This window comes from Ciona intestinalis, unplaced genomic scaffold (genome assembly GCF_000224145.3).
Source record: "Ciona intestinalis unplaced genomic scaffold, KH HT001262.1, whole genome shotgun sequence".
Classification (NCBI taxonomy): domain Eukaryota; kingdom Metazoa; phylum Chordata; class Ascidiacea; order Phlebobranchia; family Cionidae; genus Ciona; species Ciona intestinalis.
The window spans coordinates 272-16,773 of NW_004191583.1; the positions used below are offsets into that span (position 1 = coordinate 272).

The 16,502-nt window shown below is 42.3% G+C and overlaps 2 protein-coding genes across 3 annotated transcripts; one reads left to right on the forward strand and one right to left on the reverse strand.

Annotated features, from left to right (window-relative positions):
- Positions 1-267: 267 nt before the first annotated feature.
- On the forward strand, positions 268-2,977 carry LOC100180258 (IQ domain-containing protein K-like). Of its 2 annotated transcripts, XM_002119525.5 has the most exons (9): positions 268-417; positions 473-610; positions 664-789; positions 1,360-1,457; positions 1,547-1,599; positions 1,707-1,781; positions 2,244-2,328; positions 2,396-2,510; positions 2,780-2,977. In XM_002119525.5, exons 1-9 carry the CDS (start codon positions 342-344, stop codon positions 2,824-2,826), a joined length of 813 nt encoding a protein of 270 aa, XP_002119561.1. In that variant the 5' UTR covers positions 268-341; the 3' UTR covers positions 2,827-2,977. The 2 variants fall into 2 exon arrangements, with proteins under 2 accessions (XP_002119561.1, XP_026696233.1); XM_026840432.1 differs by lacking the exon at positions 664-789.
- LOC778828 (nucleosome-remodeling factor subunit NURF301) lies at positions 2,819-16,484 on the reverse strand (the record flags this gene model as incomplete). Its single annotated transcript, XM_002119583.5, is given in 33 exon segments — positions 2,819-3,058; positions 3,060-3,112; positions 3,453-3,537; positions 3,597-3,789; positions 4,005-4,178; positions 4,346-4,605; positions 4,804-4,929; positions 5,147-5,279; positions 5,524-5,622; positions 5,675-5,837; positions 6,133-6,258; positions 6,436-6,559; positions 6,628-6,697; positions 6,923-6,968; positions 7,152-7,253; positions 9,752-9,823; positions 9,878-9,926; positions 10,095-10,196; positions 10,251-10,353; positions 10,585-10,750; positions 10,802-10,953; positions 11,180-11,336; positions 11,748-11,845; positions 11,898-11,953; positions 12,168-12,750; positions 12,800-13,770; positions 14,031-14,163; positions 14,340-14,563; positions 14,616-14,790; positions 15,021-15,090; positions 15,153-15,252; positions 15,647-15,835; positions 15,891-16,484. Coding segments are annotated over 33 exon segments (5,889 nt in total), but the record flags the coding sequence as incomplete, so codon positions are not given.
- Positions 16,485-16,502: the final 18 nt, after the last annotated feature.

The window sequence follows — 16,502 nt, forward strand, 5'->3', positions numbered from 1 at the left end:
AATACGTGATAGCAGAGACAAGGCGTGGGGCCCTGCACCGATGATCACTACGTCATACATTGTAACTCCACAAACGGGGAATTACCTGGACCAGTGAAATACGTCATGGGTCGACAGCGGGCATGGGGCGCCGTGGATAAGTTACTTAAGATTTTACTCACGTTTATACTCATTATATATTTATCTTAATTACCAATCAAGTGTATACTTTGATCATAAGTAAAAATTGTTATGCTTAGATTGTGATAAACTTTAAAACAGTCCCCGAAAGTTCTAACCGCAAGCGGTCGGTAAAGAGCCATCCCCATGACAACCGATTTCTAATTTGTTCCTGATTTGAAATGTTTCGTCAATTAAATTCACCCAAAGTTTTTGGTGATAAAAAAGTTAAATCCTTATGGGAGCAAATATGCGACGGTAAGTTTAGATTCTAGTATTATTTACGTCATATTGAGCAAAATCTTTCTAAAAGAATACGCGGCAAAGAAGGCCGATTATGACGACAATGACATCGACGATACGTCATCAATAGCTACTGACGTCACACAGTACTCGGCAAGCCGTCACACCCCGATAGTTTACGGGAAAATGGTCCATAAGCCCCAGATAGGTTTGTGATTAATAAGTAATGTTTCAATTCATAATAACAATAAATATTTACAGACGCGAGTATCACATGCGACTTTGACCCAGCTGTTGGTCACCCCGCAGCTGTGGGGTTAACAATGATCAATAAACCCCCAACCCCACCCACACCACCCCCCGTTCCACCACCCGACCCAAAAACTTGTAAATATTTTACTGTTGAATATTGAAGTTATTTGATGAAAATTGTTACGACTCGTTAAGCGATCATCACTCTCTTTTTTCACAAGTGGGCGCTCATTTTTTTATTATTATTTTTAAAAAATACACAAAGAAACAGTTTAAATTGGTAATAAGTGTAAAACAAATTACTTATATATAAAACACTAGTAAGAACATCTTTCCCAAATTAGGTAGTTATATACGCCCTTTCGATCTGTTTATTATCGTCGGCTCTGTGGTGTAACGGTTAGCGTGCCGTCGTTTAATCTCTTTGTTTCGTTCTTACCGGGTTCTAGTCCCGCACAGTGCAATACGTTTTTTTTAAATTTTTTTTTTGTGTGATTAGCACTTTTAGGTTAGGGGTTAGGAGTTATAAAATATTGAAATACTATACCAATACACGTTTTATATGTCACAAAAACGACGTTTTTATAAAAGTCCCTAGAAAATAATAATAAAAATATAAGCGCCCACTTGTGAAAAAAGAGAGTGATGATCTGTTAATGAGTCGTATGTGATAAATATTCCATATGTTCACACTCCAACCACCAGGTACCCCGCAAGAATATTTAGAATCGCATATTTTTCCGACCCTGGTACCCGCTATGACAGCGATGCTTAATCAGGCTAAAGTTGAAAAGTGTTTCGAGGTAACTTTCTATACATTGTGATGTCATAACTTACATTGTGATGTCATAACTTACATTGTAATGTCATAACTTATATTGTTTAATTACAGAGGAAACGGACGCGGTTCAACGCTTGTGATTTTTTAACAGAATATCTATACCAGTAAGTAGTCTGTGATGTCATAATGGTGGTGTGTGATGTCATAATGTCAGTGGTATGTGATGTCATAATGAAGTGGTGTGATGTCATAATGTAACCTTCAACTTTAGGAAGAATCCAAATAAGGCGGACAGAAGCGAAACTTTGTGGGAAATTCCCTTCGTAGAGAAATGGAACAATGCACAGTAGGTTGAAATACATTGAAGTTGCAACGTGTAACCATCTTACCCCACATTAAACCATCTTACCCCGCATTAAACCATCTTACCCCACATTAAACCATCTTACCCCACATTAAACCATCTTACCCCGCATTAAACCATCTTACCCCGCATTAAACCATCTTACCCCGCATTAAACCATCTTACCCCACATTAAACCATCTTACCCCACATTAAACCATCTTACCCCACATTATGACATCACATCAACCATCTTACCCCGCATTTAACCATCTTACCCCGCATTAAACCATCTTACCCCGCATTTAACCATCTTACCCCGCATTTAACCATCTTACCCCGCATTTAACCATCTTACCCCACATTAAACCATCTTACCCCGCATTAAACCATCTTACCCCGCATTTAACCATCTTACCCCGCATTTAACCATCTTACCCCACATTAAACCATCTTACCCCACAGCCCACGTGAACCGCTACCATTATCACTACAATGGACAGAAGAAGAAGCTGCAATCAAAATTCAATCTTTCTTCAGGGGGTATTTGGTGGGTATTGTATATGATGTCTATGTTTAATAAGATGTTGCTGATATATGATATCTATATTGACCAGGTACGCATAGATCCCGAGGTTAGCGAGTTACGAGCATGGCAACGAAGCTGGAAAGATGAGAATCGGGGAATTCGTCACAAGGTGGAGCAGTTTTGGGAAACACAAGAAACCGGAGGCAATATATAGTTTCTATGTTTCGGACGTACAGTCCGTGTCTGGTGGTGTAACAGGGATTGGCGACGTGCCTCTATTCAGATGTTTTCGTTTTAAGGTTCCACCGTTGGGGGCGTATGTGCCTTTGGGCAAGATCTTGTACAGAAAACAATCACCCACACCACGAGGTGTATGAAACATAACATCTGTGTTATGACTACTGTTGTTTCCCCGCCATGCGAAGATAAACAAGTAACATTCATAATAATTGTTCAATATTTTGATTGACAGGTGAAAGATCGGGAAGCCAGGGCAGTAAACGAGCGAAAAGTCGCTGAAGTTTCAAACTTTATTTCTATTAAAATACAATTGACGTTTGTTACAAAACACATTTATTATGACGTCACAAAGCAGTTGAACATAGAAACATCATCTTGTTTTGTTTCGTAATTCTCGCATTTTCCCAACAAAGACGGATTCAACAATTTCAGCGCACCGTACTATTTTTGAATCCGCTCCGTTATACTGGCGACAATTATCGAAAATAAGCGATACGTCGCCCACAAGTTCCGGATAACTTGATGTAATATCGACAGGCAAGTCTCTTCATGACTGTCTGGATGTCTGAGAATGATAAACAACGCTTGTTAATGTTTTGGTCGTAATTCAGATGTTTTAGACAGTAACTTGGTCCATCATTAGTGTAAAAGAGGTTACTATCCACCAAGTTACTGTCCGAAACATCTGCTGATCATGAGTTTAGTATCCAGACAGTAACTTGGTCCATCATCAGTGTAAAAGAGGTTACTATCCACCAAGTTACTGTCCGAAACATCTGCTGATCATGAGTTTAGTATCCAGGCAGTAACTTGGTCTATCATCAGTGTAAAAGAGGTTACTATCCACCAAGTTACTGTCCGAAACATCTGCAGATCATGAGTTTAGTATCCAGACAGTAACTTACCCATGGGCCGCTTAACAACTTTATAATACCCAGGGGCGTCGTCCTCACGAACGGGCTCCAGAAACGGCCACGCCATCTTATGATTCTATGATGTCATAGTATGGTTAAGTGATGTCATAAAGATAATTATTACATTACAGTTACCTGTAAATAACGGACAATCTTGGTCAGATTATAATAATCACGATCCGATAACGTGTCTTCCATGGAAGCATCGCGTGCTTGCTGTTTACATCGTGGACAAGTATAACTCTCGATGTTTGCCGACTCCCCCTCACTTATCCCGACGCAACTACCATGGTACCAATCCTGGCATGCGTCACAACCGATGTAGAATCTAAACAATCACAAAGTTACATACGTGGTAACTTCATTCGGAACAAAACACCCGTGTTATAACGACTGTCGTTGCCCCACCACGCAAGGATAAATAAGTTACATACGTGGTAACCTGTAAGCGGGCACAAGGTGTATGAAACAGAACACCCGTGTTATAATGACTGTCGTTGCCCCACCACGCAAGGATAAATAAGTTACATCCACACAACTCACTGGGTGTCATCATATGGTGTTCGACATAAACAATAAAGTTCTTGTTGCGGGTCGTTTTGTTCCTTCTGACAATCTTTACAAACCCAGCCCTCCATTTGTTTTGCTTTCTTCTCATTGATCCCAACACAGCTACCATGGAACCAATTCATACAAAGATCACAACCGATGTAAAACCTGCGTGGCATGCAACAACATTAATGTTGGTACGTGTATGAGTGTTGCAACACCCCCACAACACCCCACTAATAATAGTTGTCAGTTAGTCTTCATGCAGGCCATATCACCACCACCCACCAATTAATACAAACTACCGTCATCTTACTTAAACAGCATATCTTTACCTTGTCTCGTCATACACTGATTTACAAACACAATAAAGTTTGGACGAAGTGTTTATCATCTTTTTCTTCTTCGTCGGAATTTCCACGACATCAGGTGATCGAGGTCGTTTACGAGGTTTTCTGGGAGATTGTTTCTTGTTGTTCTCCGTTAGTATATTCGATAACGCAGACTCCGTTGTTAGCAGGTTGCTCTTCGGCGCCCTCGGACGACCTTTACGTTTCATCTTCGGGATTTTCTTTTGATCAACATGAAGCTCATTCTATGACATCATAATATGTTTACTATTATGACATCACAGCATAAAACAAACCTGGGGTGGCAGGCCGAAAACATTACAACCAATAAGTTAAGATTTGTTTCACAGGATTGTTCCTAACTACCCCCACCTCCCCTGTGTTTATAAAGTTTACCACTTATGTAGTATACCATAATGACCACGTATATACACCAACCCCACCTCAACCACTTTCGTCAAATATCGATGAACAATTGACTTCCGTTTACGAATATCTTGCTTCACCAATTCTTCATGTTTACGAAGTGTATGCGATAACTTTGAATGCAATCTTTGCTGGGATTTCATCTGGTTGGGTGAATATAACTTGTTACTAAATGCATGGCTTTCCAATGGCATATTCACATTCAATGGTCGCAGCAACGAGCCTTAAACCCAGTATCCTCTGGACTAAAGACTAAGCAAATACAGTTATGACATCACAACAAGCAATATGACATCATAACAAGCAATATGACATCACAACAAGAATTATGACATCATAACAAGCAATATGACATCATACTTCATCTTGGCTCTCCCTCCTCCTCTTCTGTTGCTCCAAATGTTCCTCCCTTTTTCTCTTCTTTATCTCGACTTCCTCTCTCCTCTCAATACGATCGAGAAGCGCTTTCATTACTTGTTGCACAACACCACGCCTATTATGACATCACAATATACTTCATGACATCACAATATATTTGATGTCATCACAATATATTTGATGTCATCACAATATACTTGATGTCATCACAATGTCCCTCACATTGGTGCAAACACACAAATACGAGGATTTAATTTTGCAAGATGAAAAATTGAAGCAGACCATATTGAACAGATCTGACACAGAGTGTTGTCTTGCTATTATGACATCACACATTCACATTATGACATTACACATACCTTTGCTGTTCTTCCCTCGTCTCTTTAGCGAGATACTTTTTACGAGGTCGTTCAATTTCTCTTCGTTTCTCTAAGTTTTGTTTATCCGGTGTTGAAGGCCTGCAGCGCAAACATGAATCACCAACCAACACACCACACAAGACCACTGTACCTTCCCCCCCACAATGGGTCTTTGTCCGTCAATAATCGTCGCACCCCGGTAGTGAATGGTTGCTTCCGTAGTTGTTGTTGTCGTTGTTGGATTTGTTCCAAACGCTGCCGCAAACTTGGAGTGTGAAGAATCACCTCGTTACCTGAGGGTTGGCTGGTCGGGGCTGGGGAAGTGGGTGATTGAGGTTACTTTACCCACATGGTAAGTACAAACTAAATCATTGGAGAAACAATTAAATTTACATTAGTACAAAACAATCTAACCGCACAGTTTACTGATTAATCCACTGTAGAAATTCCATGGCAGGCCTGCCACCCCAGGTTTAGCGCCCACAGTTAGGGTATGGGGCAAGATGGGTCGGGGGTAAGATGGGTCAGGGGTAAGATGGGTTAGGGGCAAGATGGGTCGGGGGTAAGATGGGTTAGGGGCAAGATGGGTCAGGGGCAAGATGGACTTACCTTTCTCTACCACAGGCGACAACAGGAACCTTCGAACCTCGTTCCCAACCTTACATTGCATCAACTGTTGCCCTGGACCTGGTGCTACTTGGCCGCCAGGTGGTATCGCTTGCATTAATCCAAACCCTGTGTGATGTCATAATACTGGCAATGTCAAAATTGGTGATGTCACATATTGTAGTTGTTAAACATGGGGAACCTCATTGATGACAAAAATACAAATTTCCCCTGTTTCAAAAGTTGGGGTGACGCGGCACCCACAATGACCACCCACTAGTGATCCCAATAACCACACCAAGTTACCTGGACTTCCATCACTTAGCTTCACATTCACTTTTATATGTGAGTTGTCCCCCATCTTCATAAGTTGCGCGAGTTGCACGGCTGATAACTTCACTTGCATGTTCGATGCTAGCTGTTTTGGGCTCTATGATGTCATAATAACAAGTGTTATTTATAATCAAGTACAACAATATGGTTTGTGTGGTAACTTACTTGGTTGTTTGTGGTGGGTGTTTGGGTGGGCGGGGCTGGGGGCGTGGCTTGTTGGGCCACACCTGGCAACCTGGGGGGAAAGGGGATGTTATGTCATTTCACATTGGTAACGTCGCAAACATAGGCGTCAAACCTGGGGTGGCAGGGTGGGCAGGCCAACCCTTGAATTTTCTGCATTGTATTAATCAGTAAATTACAACCAATAAGTTAGATTTGTTTCACAGGATTGTGTGTCACTATCCCTGCCTCCCCTGCATTATGTTTGACGCATACATATTATCATATACGTTGTTACCTTATAGTTGGATGAGTTGGTTGCTTTGGGGTGGTTGGAGTGCCTGCTGTTGGGGGAAGTATGTTATATCTATGGTGTGCAACATAAACATAACATGCTTGTAAACAATCTTTTAACAAATCATGTGATACGAAACCAGATGACAGAAAAAACATCGGAAAACTATTTTTTCATACCACAAGAACCTTTGAAAGATCATTTACTTGGGGTAGCAGAAGTAACCACATACCTGGTTTAATCAATATAGGACGTGGTATCTTGTTCCCATGAACGATGTATTGACCTCCGCTCGTTCGAATTATGGTTTGACCACTAGTAGGTGTGGGTAATGCTGCAACAATATGACATCATAATACTACCATTGTTGTCGTCTTTCAGAAAGACACTTAACGGAAATTGCTCCAACCCAGTGGTCATTAATGGGTTGTCCCAAATGTCGACCACAAAATTACAGACGTGGTAACTTGTAAGCGAGCACGAGGTGTATGAAACAGAACACCCGTGTTATAACGACTGTCGGTGCCCTGCCATGCGAGGATAAATAAGTTACATACGTGGTAACTTGTAAGCTGGTAAGAGGTGTATGAAACAGAACACCCGTGTTATAACGACTGTCGGTGCCCTGCCATGCGAGGATAAATAAGTTACATACGTGGTAACTTGTAAGCTGGTAAGAGGTGTATGAAACAGAACACTAGAGCATGACCGATTATCGGTTAGCCGATATATCGGCCGCATTTTTGGTGATTTACCGATTATCGGCAAGGGCAAAATACGGCCGATATTATCCAGCAACGAGCGTACGTAAGAATTAATGCAGAGTGATACCTTGTTCATAAACGTAAACTCACTCGTATACCTAATTCAACTCGTTCGTGAAAATCCAACGTATTAAACTAGGTCAAAGCGTCTGATCACGCGTCCACCGCATGTCATGTTTATCAGGCGCGTGTAACGTCGAGGTTACTTTAGGTCACTTACGCGTCAATGTGATACACAAATAAACTACATTAGCTGATAAATATAATGTTTGTTTAATGGAAGTGAGGTAAAATTTATTTGAAAAAATTACAAATTAACCAATTCAGTAATTACAAGTTCACTAATAACTAATTAATAATAATTAAGTCTGTTAGTTGATTTTTATTAGCTATATCAGATTTTTCCGTTTTAATCAGTCTAGTTTTTTAGGTGCATTAAAATATAGGTTATCGGTAGGGATGTGCTGAAGTTGAAAAAGCTCAGGTTCGCCGAGCGCCGAGCTTCAACGAAAAGCTCGGCACGAGCCCGAGCCCGAGCACCTATGACGTCATCAAGGAGAAAGGCGTACGAGAATGCGTTCCTATTCAGCCGAAAAGCGCCGCTAATCAAAATAATACAGAACACGTGGTTTGCGGTTAAAGACGCGTCTCGCTTTTCATAATTCCTACTGGTGCAAAATATAAAATTCATACAAAAAATATTTAATTAAAAAAATATTTATAACTGTTACAGCCAGTGGCACAACTAGCAAGTTTCTACGCATGTTCATCTTGGATAATGTAACGATTATTTACGTCAGAATAAACCTTTACGATCGTTACATCACAAACGAGATTGTTGGAAAACAATCGTGTTTTATTCGCTTCCATACGATCTGTAGTTTTGTGTATAATTTTTGTTTCTGATGATTAGTTTAATGCAGGTAAATCGCGATTATGTGAGTTTTAATTGGTGCAAATATAAGAGCGAGGAGCGACGCTATCAGTAAATTGGAACCAACATAAATTGTAATATGATATTACAAAGTATCGTCCCGGTCGAGCTTGGACAGAAGCCAAAAAAAATCGTTTGATGGCGCCGCACGAGAACCAGAGTTTCATTACGTCATTTTTCACGAGAATAAATTCACAACGATTGCTTCGTTTGTTACGTGTGGAGTGTATGCTACCGCATGCGTCTTCCTTTATTTCATACGCCGGCGCAGAGTGTAAAAATGTGACGCTGATACACGATGTTTTGATCTCGTGGTTGGTTGGGCTGCCCAACTTGGGCAGTGGGCACATTCCTCCCGATTGTTATATTATAAAACGTCATAATTAATAGTTACGTTGCGATAGGACACGTGACGTAACAATTAAATGAAAAATTGTTTTAATTCCAAGCGAAGGAATGTTACATTGAATGCAACGCGTGTGTGTGCGTCTTAGCACTTTCTTGCTGGTGCGTGTCTGCGGTAAAGGTGGCTTAGGGGTTGCAAAACCCTGTGGTTGCAAAACCGTGGTTGCAGCAATTTATATTATTTCATTATAAAAATTGGCTTTTTATTTAAAATGTGATATAAAAATTGGCTTTTTATTTAAAATGTGATACGAAAACATTGGGCGCTCGTGTAATTCGACGCCTGCTCTAATTCGATACGGGCAAATTCGCTGACGTTGCGATTCGTTACTTGCGAGAGAGCAAATTCACAACGAACGAAAAATAATTAAAGAGAAAGCTACGTTGACTAGTCTCGTTATCTTTTAGTAGCTTCACTCTTTTTATTTTTAATATTTTTCGCTCTCGCGTGCAACATTATAGCAAAAGGCTCGGCGCTCGGCCCAGTTTTCAGCCGAGCGCCGAGCGTCAAAAAAGGAGACGCTCGGGCACGAGCTTTTGAGTTCGGGCTCGGCTCGGCACATCCCTAGTTATCGGCAACTGAAATTTACAAAATATCGGTATCGGTTTGAAAAAAGCAATAGCGGTCGTGCTCTACAGAACACCCGTGTTATAACAACTGTCGTTGCCCCACCATGCGAGATATTCAACCACAACTCCACACAATTGTAAACACCAACAACAACCAACCTGTAGTGGACTTGATGGCGACAACTTGTGGTTGATTGACAGGTTTGCGAATCAATATTTTATGAAGGCCACCTGTTCAATATTTGTTAACAATGCTAATTATTGGTATCTATGATGTCATAATACCTGTTGTCTTGACGACAGCGCTACTCATGTTGTTTGGTGAAGCGTCAACCTGTGTTCGTGTGAAACATTATATTACAACCATAGAAACATTATACTACAACCATAGAAACATTGTACTACAACCATAGAAACATTATATTACAACAACCATAGAAACATTATATTACAACAACCATAGAAACATTATATTACAACAACCACAGAAACATCATATTACTTGTTTTATCGCTCGATTCATCGTAAACACGAGGTTTTTATCAGAAACCTGAGGTTTATGTAACGCAGCTGCTTGTTGGAGCAAGGACGAGGTTATTGTGACCTAATAATAGATGAGTTACAACTTGATGAGTCATCTTAAATAACGCTGACTCACATGTTTCTTAGGGGTGAATAATGGGGTTGGCAGCTTGGTAACGATGGGGGTCGGTTTGGTGGGAGGGGGGGTTTGGAGGTTCTTCTTCTGCTGTTCTCGAACCCTGGGGAAATGTTTGTTATTTCTATTTTATATATTTGTTAATTTCACTACCGGCGCCAAACTTTATAAACACATGGGAGGCAGGGATAGTTAGACACACAATCATATTAAACAAACCAAACTTATTGGTTGTAATGTTTACTGATTAATGCGATGTAGGAAATCCCAGGTTTGGCCTGCCCACCCTGCCACCCCAGGTTTATGTGAACCCTCCACCCCACCCCATACATACATTGTATCAAACTGTCGTATTTGCCACAACTCAATCTTATCCTCAGGCAACCACACAGTTTCCACACGTGGTTGGTTCTCCACATCCTTACGAACACGATCACGAAGACCAATCGGTCGCGACCTCGACCTTAACCCGGCTCTTGACGACGGGGTGTACGCTTCACCTGCATTATGGATAATAAGTCTCTATATGATGTCATAATGTAGATATTTACTCTTAGGGATCTCCTCTTCTTCATCGGTGTTAGGAACGATAATCCTTCGCACAAAATATTGTGACACTAAACCACTACGCCCGATGTCTCGTCGTTTCAACAACTCGGTGGTAATGATGTCTTCTTCTGTGTGCACCGCGTGTACAGAATCTCTGGGTGATCATAAGTGTTATGATTATAACTCATCACAATATACTTCATGACATCACAATATATTTGATGACATCATAATGTCCCTCACATTGGTGCAAACACACAAATACGAGGATTTAATTTTGCAAGATGAAAAATTGAAGCAGACCATATTAAACAGATCTGACACAGAGTGTTGTCTTGCTATTATGACATCACACATTCACATTATGACATCATACTTACTCATTATTAGGCTCCGTGACCATATCATCCCATCTAATGGAATGCCACAACACTCGCAATAAATGGGCTATAGTTGACAATGTTCGTGCGTTTTGTATTTTGTATCTCCATGCTGTTCCATTGGTTGGCCTGCAACACGGATATCCCCAAAAAATCTCTGACAAAATAAAGACAAAGTAAATACACCATAAGTGTCCCCGGTTCAATGCTCCTCAGCGGTACTAACACCGATCGGCGTTTGTGCCCTTGGGCAAGACACTTAACAGAAAATTGCTCCAACCCAGTGGTCACTAATGGGTTGTCCAAATTGTAAGCCATATCAAATAAAAATCATACACAAAGTTGAAAAGTGTGGTAACTCGTAAGCACACGAGGAAAAAAAATGGTGCCAATATTACGCCTCTGACTCCGATGCGGTGTTGCGGCACCGGTTGCAAGAAGGACTTAAATGAGCTTTCCGGGTGTTGGGGTGTTGGGCAAATCTGGCCTAAATCCTAGGCCCTTGACAAGGACCTCACCCATAAATAAATAATACGTCATAATCACCATTATGACATCACAAACTTACCTAAACCAGATGGTAGCTTGTTCACATAATGGAAACCTTGTGGTGCATATGTGAGTCCCGCTCTTATGGCTAAGTAACGAACATTCTCGCGTGGCAACCTATCAACAATGTGTTAACATGGGTGGCTTGTATACATACCACGCCACTTACCTGAATATGTTCTTCTTTTTCCCAACCCCAACAGAAAACTTCCATGGTATTGGCATCTAGGGTTGAACACATTATATAATAGTTAGGTGTTCCAAAATACTTTACACTGATCTTGATTTTCACACATTCGTAATTATGTATTGAAAAACTTTAGTTGAAACAACATTAGGGTGTCTGCTGTAGGACCTCACCCATATAGAACGTACAAACAATGTATAATGGCCAATTATTACCAACCCTCAACACCTCACCCATATACACCACACATACCTTCACAATATTGGTTTTATTCTTCACGTTGTTTTCATTGAATCGTTCAAGTTTCCAACCTAAACTCATCGGTGAAGGTGATTGGTTGGCTTGTCCTCGTTGCCGACGGTAACCAAACCTTCTCGAAACACGACCTAATGATGTCATTGGCACCACACGAGCGCGATGGAGAGACGGGGTTGAAGGTCGTGAGTCACCGAGGTCGACCGATGATTGCCGTGGTAACGAAGCAGCTGCGGTTGGAACAGTACTACTCGTAGTAAACCCCGTAGTGTGGGTGACCTCGTTACACCCCGGGTATTCCCGTGATACACGACCCACAAGTTCCTTACAAAGGTCACGCACCACCGACTCAACTAACCCATCTTCATCGTCCGATATCTCGAGCTCCGAACCAGAGTTAGCCGAAGTCTCGTTCACCAGCGGTTGCTTCACTTTAAACGGAAGAGAAGCAAGTACATCGCTGGCACTACATGGGGGTTTTACCCCAATACGAGAATTAACACTTGCTGAATTTTTTTTTAAATCCAATGTTTTCTTGTCTTTTATTGCATCCAACTTAAGTTTCTTTTCTTGTAATATCCTGTTGGAAGTATTTTAATAAATAATATTCAACCCACAAACCATCTTACCTCCATCGTAGAAGTTTGTCGAGTTTTGAAGGTTCCCATCTACGCAGATACACCACACTGCGCATCAACAAGTTGCGGGAGACGTTTATCACGTCACTTTCCGACAATAATTTCTTTATTTCATCATCATTGAATGATTGTTTATCAGCAGGGTTTAAATTTGTACGGTTTTGAATAATTTTATTGGTTTCTGTGGCAGAAGACACGACCTTAGTTGTCGTGGCAGAAGACACGGCCTCAGTTGTCGTGGCAGAAGACGCAGCCTCAGTTGTTGTGGCAGAAGACACGGCCTCAGTTGTCTTGGCAGAAGACGCAGCCTCAGTTGTTGTGGCAGAAGACACAGCCTCAGTTGTTGTGGCAGAAGACACGGCCTCAGTTATCGTGGCAGAAGACACGGCCTCAGTTGTCGTGGCAGAAGACAAAGCCTCAGTTGTCGTGGCTGAAGACACGGCCTTAGTTATCGTGGCAGAAGACATAGCCTCAGTTGTCGTGGCAAAAGACACGGCCTCAGTTGTCGTGGCAGAAGTTACGGCCTCAGTTGCTGTGGCAGAAGACACGGCCTCAGTTGTCGTGGCAGAAGACGCGGCCTCAGTTGTCGTGGCAGAACACGTGGCCTCAGTTGTCGTGGCAGAAGACGTGGCCTCAGTTGTCGTGGCAGAAGACACGGCTTCAGTTGTCGTGGCAGAAAACACGGCCTCAGTTGTCGTGGCAGAAGACGCAGCCTCAGTTGTCGTGGCAGAAAACACGGCCTCAGTTGTCGTGGTAGAAGACACGGCCTCAGTTGTCTTGGGAGAGGACACATCCATACATTCTTCAGCAATATCCATTTTATCTTTCTCAACCCCATTAGTGAATACAGTGGTGTATGGTTTCATATTCGAAGGTTTAATCTTTGATTGGAAAGTAGACGAGATCCACCTCCAACCATCGCCCCCCGTCACTCGGTATTCTTCTCCTTTCATCTTCCATACCTACGTCATAATGGAGTATTATGACATCATAGTAAAGTATTATGACATATTGACATCACAATGTATTTGATGACATCACAATATATTTGATGACATCATAATGTCCCTCACATTGGTGCAAACACACAAATACGAGGATTTAATTTTGCAAGATGAAAAATTGAAGCAGACCATATTAAACAGATCTGACACAGAGTGTTGTCTTGCTATTATGACATCACACATTCACATTATGACATCACATCAACACAACCACCTACCATCATGCTGCGAACAGGAAGCGGATATTTGCACCACACAGCGTTCCTTGTTGCAAGGTCCTCCTCTTCTTTGATCTTCTTTTTTCGTTTCTTTTCAAAATCTTCTTTTTCCGAAGACGTCACCCTTCGTAACCTGCAACAACAACAAATACAACATAGGCGCCAAACCTGGGGTGGCAGGGTGGGCAGGCCAAACCTGGAATTTTCTGCACTGCATTAATCAGTAAACATTACAACCAATAAGTTAGATTTGTTTCACAGGATTGTGTCTAACTATCCGTGCATTACATGCACCCCCACTATACTCACGTCACTTGTCCCATTGATTCTTTCCACACCGGCTTCTTGGCATTATTCCTGATAGCCATCTCCATGATCCCCAACACGACAGCAAACGCTCGAGCTGAATCATTCTTTAGTAACATCCTCCCCCACATTTTTCTATATTGATCCCACTTAGAATGCATGAAACACAACGGGATCTGCTGTTCGAAGCTAAACAGGGCCAACCTCAGTGTATGCACCATCTCCTCCTGTGTAAAATTATGTTTCAACTTCAGATGAGCTTTACCCACAGTAACTCACCTTAGCTCCCAGTAAAGCCCCTGTCCATTCAAACGTAACGGCAGAGTTCACGGTATATTTGTACCCCACGTGTCGTTCGCGATCTTTCTCTTCCTTATGCTGATATTTATTCAACGCAAGTGGATTTTCCACATAATAATTGGTGTATTGTTTATACCCCTCATCCTCTCCCAACCTAAATCACAAAGGTAATCAATAACAACATGAACCAATGAACGATGTAGCTGACGCAAAACAGGGCAATGACAGTCGTTGCAACACAAGTGTTTCTGGTTTTTTTTTGGACGCATGTCTACAAAGTTTGCAGCATCAAGTCTAGAATTTGTAACTCTGATTTAAAGACACGGCAACCTCTGAGCCCCAACCCCACACACATGTATCGACCACGCAGGCTAACCAACTTACCTGAAAGGTCCCTTCCTCTTCACAGGAGTGGTCGGTTCCACTTTGGTTTGTGAAGTCTCGTTGCTGAGTGCTGGGACAAACAATGTTTGATTATAATGGAACATGACGCAACAGAACAAACATTCAACTTACGCTTCTCTGTAGGGTTGGCGTTTACTTTCTGCATCTTGGGACCGGCAGCCGTGAACCGAAGGCGTTTTAATTCACGAGAAACTCGGTTGTTTGTGGGGGTCTGGTGGTTTGGGTGTTATTAACCAGCAATAAGGTTGATACCATGCAAGCACCTTATTTATCCTCGCATAGCGGGGCAACGACAGTCGTTATAACACGGGTGTTTTGTTTCATACACCTCGTGCTCGCTTACAAGTTACCACATATGCAACTTATTTATCCTCGCATGGCAGGGCAACGACAGTCATTATAACATGGGTCTTCTGTTTTACACACCTCGTGCTCGCTTACAAGTTACCACGTACATAACAATTTGAACAACCCATTAGTAAACTGGATCAGAAGAACTGCTGTTAAACGTCTTGCTCAAAAAAATGGTTTGCAAGTTTTAGGCAATATAGGTGGTAAAGTAAGTGTTGTCTGTTGAGTCAGCAGCCAGATGTAATACGACTTACTTTTGTGGTTGATGTGTTTTGTTGGAGCAGCACAAGGTTTTGGTTCCCCACCCCTGTGACAATACGGCCCCCTGCCCCAAGCTGTATAGGGGTACGAACCCCACCCTTACCGAGGACAAACAGGTTCTTCAGTGTTGTGAGTGGTGGGGGGGTGGACTTCACTTCAATCTTGTTGCCAATCTTAAACATCTGTGTTTGTAACAAGGTTAATTCATCGCGAATTAAATCAAGTATTTTAACTTACGTTGTTTGGTGAATGCTTTGTGTTTGTCAGCATCGCGTCACATCTCGACAACGGAACTTTTATGTTCGCAAGTTTTAAAGGAATCAGATTGTCGGGCATTGGTTGTAGTTTCGGTAAAACTCGAGTTGAGGGTAAGTTGGTTTTGGTGGTGGGGGTAATATTGGTTTGGGTAACAGGGATTGAGGTAACTTTGGTTGGGGCAACGTCAGTTGGGGTAACGTCCGCTGGGGCAACGACGGTTGGGGTAATGCTAGTTGGGGCAACGCTAGTTGGGGCAACAACAGTTGGAGGACTGTTCCCCGGGGCAACATTGCCAGTTGGGGCAACGTCCGTTGGGGTAACGTCGGTTGGGACAACGTTCGTTGGGGCAACATCCGTTGGGGCACCGTCTGTTGGGGTAACATCCGTTGGGGCACCGTCTGTTGGGGTAACATCCGTTGGGGTAACATCCATTGGGGCAACATCCGTTGGGGCAACGTCCGTTGGGGCAACGTCCGTTGGGGCAACGTCCGTTGGGGCAACGTCCGTTGGGGCAACGTCCGTTGGGGCAACGTCCGTTGGGGCAACGTCCGTTGGGGCAACATCTGTTGGGGCACATCTGTTGGGGCACAT